This window comes from Montipora capricornis, chromosome 14, assembly GCF_036669925.1.
Source record: "Montipora capricornis isolate CH-2021 chromosome 14, ASM3666992v2, whole genome shotgun sequence".
In the NCBI taxonomy this organism is placed as follows: domain Eukaryota; kingdom Metazoa; phylum Cnidaria; class Anthozoa; order Scleractinia; family Acroporidae; genus Montipora; species Montipora capricornis.
This window is the reverse complement of record NC_090896.1, coordinates 10,802,805-10,807,785: the sequence shown is the minus strand read 5'-3', so window position 1 is coordinate 10,807,785 and position 4,981 is coordinate 10,802,805. Positions and strand designations below refer to the sequence as shown.

At 37.8% G+C, this 4,981-nt stretch overlaps 1 protein-coding gene across 3 annotated transcripts in view; it reads left to right on the top strand.

Moving 5' to 3' along the window:
* The first annotated feature begins 702 nt into the window (after window positions 1–702).
* LOC138033083 (uncharacterized) overlaps window positions 703–4,981 on the top strand; it is a 34,641-nt gene continuing 30,362 nt past the window's right edge. For 2 of the 3 annotated variants that reach the window (XR_011128562.1, XR_011128563.1), the window contains exons 1-4: window positions 703–1,160; window positions 1,476–1,730; window positions 2,168–2,330; window positions 3,191–3,352. Coding sequence is in view for 1 of the 3 variants with exons in the window: in XM_068880845.1 (XP_068736946.1) it covers window positions 893–1,160; window positions 1,476–1,730; window positions 2,168–2,316 (672 nt within the window). In the remaining 2 variants the exon portion in view is untranslated. Of the gene's footprint in view, window positions 1,161–1,475; window positions 1,731–2,167; window positions 2,331–3,190; window positions 3,712–4,981 lie in introns of those variants that run through there. The other variant, XM_068880845.1, reaches the window with a different exon arrangement.

The following is a 4,981-nucleotide window of genomic DNA, read 5'->3' as shown; positions in this document are numbered from 1 at the left end:
TTGGTACTTCATAAGATAGGAAGATAAAAAAAATGAAAATCACCAGTTGATACTTTAAGTGTGTCCATTGAGATCGCTTTGCGTGTTCTAAGCAAGATCCATTTAACTCCATGACTTTTATTTTGATTTCCTATTATTGTGTTTTTTTTTTTCAGTTAAGTTTTCTTTTTCCTTGGCTTGATTGTTTGCCTTGACAAGTTTTGCTTGGTGTTCCTGTCTGTGATTTTTCAAAAGTTTGTGGCCGTTTTATTATAAAAATTGATTCCCTGAGAGACCTGAAGGCGTAAAGTAATGGTGAGAGAAACATCAACATGGGCTCAGTTTGAAAGCAATACGATAAGAAGCTAGAAAATATTACAAAGCCTTTTGACAATTGCACAAAGTTGTATACCCGACCCTTTGTTCTCTAGCCCCTTTATCTCTCTGATATAAATACGGGAAGTTAGCATACAATTCTCATCAAATCAGCGACTTGACAGAAATTTGGTCCTTACAGCTGCGTTACTTGGGCATTCTTATCAAAAAGTGTCTGTCGTTGCCAGACTTTTAAGCCCTATAGCTAAGAAATAGTCAGTGGATCATGGTTCAGCCTTTAGTCTTTTCCGGTCACATTTTACATAAATTACTCATTGGATCCCCTCATCCAAGGGTTACTACGAAAACAAAATACGTTACTAGTGGGTATATCAAGTAATGAACAAATCTTAGGCTGACAGTCGGAGTGGGCATCTTGAGCACTCTATGTAAGCACCTTCTCAAGTTGTCAGATACGTATTCTTTGTCATGTAATAACGTTGTTAAATCTGTAAATACATGTACAAGTGTAGCCCGTGAGGGTGTTTAGTAATATGCTTTCTTTAAACTTATCACAAAAGCGTTTAGTTGTTTTCCAATGATATTTAAGGCAAATTTGGTCCTTACAGGTGGGTTAGCTGGGTATTCTTATCAAGAATGCCATCAGGAATATCTGTCAGCTGGTTTTTCGACAACGACCTACAAACCAAACAACAAAGTTTACAGATTTAGCGACAATTCAAGCTTTACCAACCCTTTGCAAGACCCAAATACTTCACAGAACATCGAGCGGTGGGAGCTAGTGGGACTATATTACCATCACTGGTTTGCTTTGGTCGATTTCGTGGGATCCAAGCAACATATTAGTAAGTTAAAAATGGCAGATCAGTGGCCCTATATACATGTTTGTCTTTGCCAGACTTTGAAGCCCTAGTACTCAGTACGAAATAGTGTTCGTCATCAATGGATCATGGCTCAGCCTTTAGTTTTTCCGGTCACATTTTACATAAATTACTCATTGGATCTCTTAATCCATGTTCTATGTAGTAACCTTGTTAAATCTAGAAATACGTGAGCAAGTGTAACATGTGAGGGCATTCGGTAATATCCTTTCTTTAAAGTCATCACAAGAGCTTTGAATTGTTTTCCAATGTTGTATAATAGAAATTTAATCCTTACAGGTCTCTTAGCTGGGCATTCTTATCAAAAATGCCGTCAGGAAGATCCGTCAGCTGGTTTCCTGACAAATCCCTACAAAAAGAGACAAAAAATATATGCCTGTGGCAAAATTGACAGCTTTAGCGACAGTTTAAACTTTACCAACCCTTTGAAAGACACAAAGACTTTAAGGAACATCGAGCGGTGGGAGCTGGTGGGACTATATTACCATCACTGGTTTGCTTTGGTCGATTTCTTGGGATCCAAGCAACATATTAGTAAGTTTTAAATTGCATATCTGTCGCCCTGTATACGTGTTTGTCTTTGCCAGACTTTATGCCATGATAATAGTGCGAAATAGTAAGTGGATAATGCTTTAGCCTTTAGTCTTTCCTGGTCATATTTTACGTAAATTACTCATTGAATCTCCTCGTCCATGGAGTAGTATAGAAACAAAATAATTTTCCCGTTAACACTTTACTTGTGGGTATATCAAGTAATGAATAAATCTTAGGCTGACACTAGGAAGTGGGCAACTTGAGCACTCTATGTAAGAACCTTCTCAAGTTGTCAGATTCGTGTTCTTTGTCATGTAGTAACGTTGTTAAATCTGGAAATACATGTGAGGGCGTTTCGTAATATGCTTTCTTTAAACTTATCACAAAAGCTTTTAGTTGTTTTCTAATGATATTTAAAACCAATTTTCTCCTTACAGGTCGGTTAGCTGGGTATTCTTATCAAAAATGCCGTCAGGAAGATCTGTCAGCTGGTTTCCCGACAACGACCTACAAAAAAAAACCCGGGATTTACAGCTTTACGCACAGTCAGAATTTTACCAAGGCATTGCAAAATCCAAAGTTCTAAGGGAACATCGATCGGTAAGGTCTTGTGGAACCATATTACCATCAATGTTTTGCTTGTACTCCAAACAACATGTTGGTTGGTGAGTCACCATGGGGGATCGATCCTTCATGGCGGCAGCGCCACGGCTTTGGAATAGTCTTCCCATAGACATTAGATCTGCTTGCACCACAAGTGATTTTAAACGGAAGCTTAAGACATTTTTATTCAGCAAGGCATTTTGTTAGTATAGTTATTTTATATTTACATTTTTACAGTTTTTTAGGAAATTCCTTTTTAATTGTAAATAGTGTAGTTTTCGATTCCATAGTAATTGTAAGTAGGTTTTATTTTTTAATTTATTTTAAATTTAATGTAATGCTTGTAATGCGCATTTGATTATTCTTATAGAAAATGCGCAATATAAATATTAAATATTATTATTATTATTATTATTATTATTAGTGAGTTTTAAATGGCATATCGGTGGCCTGTATACGTGTTTGTCTTTGCCAGAAATTAAGCCATATTAGTGCGAAATAGTCACTGGATCATGGTTCAGCATTTACTCTTTTCCGGTCACATTTTACATAAATTACTATTTGAATCCCCCTTGTCCATTGCTTACTTTAAAAACAAAATAAATTTCCCGTTAACACTTTACTCGTGGGTATATCAAGTAATGAACAAATCTTAGGCTGACACTAGGAAGTGGGCAACTTGAGCACTCTATGTAAGCACCTTCTCAAGTTGTCAGATTCGTGTTCTTTGTCATGTAGTAACGTTGTTAAATCTGGAAATACATGTCAGGGCGTTTCGTAATATGCTTTCTTTAAACTTATCACAAAAGCTTTTAGTTGTTTTCTAATGATATTTAAAACCAATTTTCTCCTTACAGGTCGGTTAGCTGGGTATTCTTATCAAAAATGCCGTCAGGAAGATCTGTCAGCTGGTTTCCCGACAACGACCTACAAAAAAAACCCGAGATTTACAGCTTTACGCACAGTTAGAATTTAACCAACCCATTGCAAAATCCAAAGTTCTAAGGAAACATCGATCGGTAAGGTCTTGTGAAACCATATTACCATCAATGTTTTGCTTGTACTCCAAACAACATGTTGGTGAGTTTTAAATGGCATATCGGTGGCCCTGTATACGTGTTTGTCTTTGCCAGAAATTAAGCCATATTAGTGCGAAATAGTCACTGGATCATGCCGGTTCAGCATTTACTCTTTTCCGGTCACATTTTACATAAATTACTATTTGAATCCCCCTTGTCCATTGCTTACTTTAAAAACAAAATAAATTTCCCGTTAACACTTTACTCGTGGGTATATCAAGTAATGAACAAATCTTAGGCTGACAGTAGGAAGTGGGCAACTTGAGCACTTAATGTAAGCACCTTCTGAAGTTGTCAGATTTGTGTTCTTTTTCATGTGATACCATTGTTAAAACTGTAAATACATGTGCAAGTGTAGCCTTTTAAGGCGTTTAGTAATATGCTTTCCTTTTTTAAAGTTATTACAACAGTTTTGAGTTGTTCTCCAATATTATGTAACAGAAGTTTGGTCCTTACAGCACCCCTAGCTCGGTATTCTTATCAAAAATGCCGTCAGGAAGCACTTTCAGCTGGTTTTCCGACAACGACTTACAAACAAAAAAACAGCTTTTAGTTAACCCGAACCCGAACCCTAACCGAAAGACCATCGAACGGTGGGAGCTAGTTGGACTATATTACTATCACTGTTTTGCTTTGGTCGATTTCTTGGACTCCAACCAACATGTAGCCTAAATAAATGCGTTTGTAACATTAACTTAAAATTGTTCTAAAGTTCTACCGCTGCGAGTTTTACAGGGGAGCGAGTTCCATAGCTTTGGAGTGGCAACACAAAAAGCCCTGTGCCCCAATGTTTCCTTTTTTCTCTTTCGTTGCAACTCAAGGAGAAGCTTGATCTCAAAGAATAGCGTGATATATTCTTGATACCAATTAAATCATTTGTATATTCCGGCACAACCCCGTGAATCTCAATGCAATTACTAGTACCTTAAATCTAATTCTAAATTGCACTGGCAGCCAGCAATGCCTGAAAAGCACAGGCGATATATGATCTAAGCGGGAAACAATGAAAATTAGGCTCGCGGCTGTGTTTTCGACACGCTCTAACTTAGAAAAATTGTTTGCGGCAAGCCATGTAATAAACTATTGCAAGAGTCAATTCTACTATAGTAACTAGAACACTCACTAACTTCTTCGTTGATTCATTTGATAGATACTTTCTTGTGCATCTAATGTGGTGCACTACAAATCTTATTGATTTCTGTCCCCATACTAAGTTGCTGATCAAAATAGCGGCCCAAATTCGTAGACGGCACGTTACAGCAACGTGCTTTTAGAATAAGCGGTCTACCTGTGGCGCAGAGATCACAGATTGCCATTGGCGCGTTAAAATCAGATCCAGTATGTGTCCATGGATGTGAGTAGCCCCCTTCACATGCTGCTGAACACCCAAAGATTCAAATGAATCCTGCTGCTTATTGGCATCCCTGTCACCAGCCACGTCCACATGGATATTGGAATCTGCCATGATGACCAGCTTTTCAGGGGCCAATATGATGGACTCCATGTAGTCAGACAACTCAGCATGCAAAAAAAGAATTTGTTGACGCAGGATACCCAGCACTGTATGAC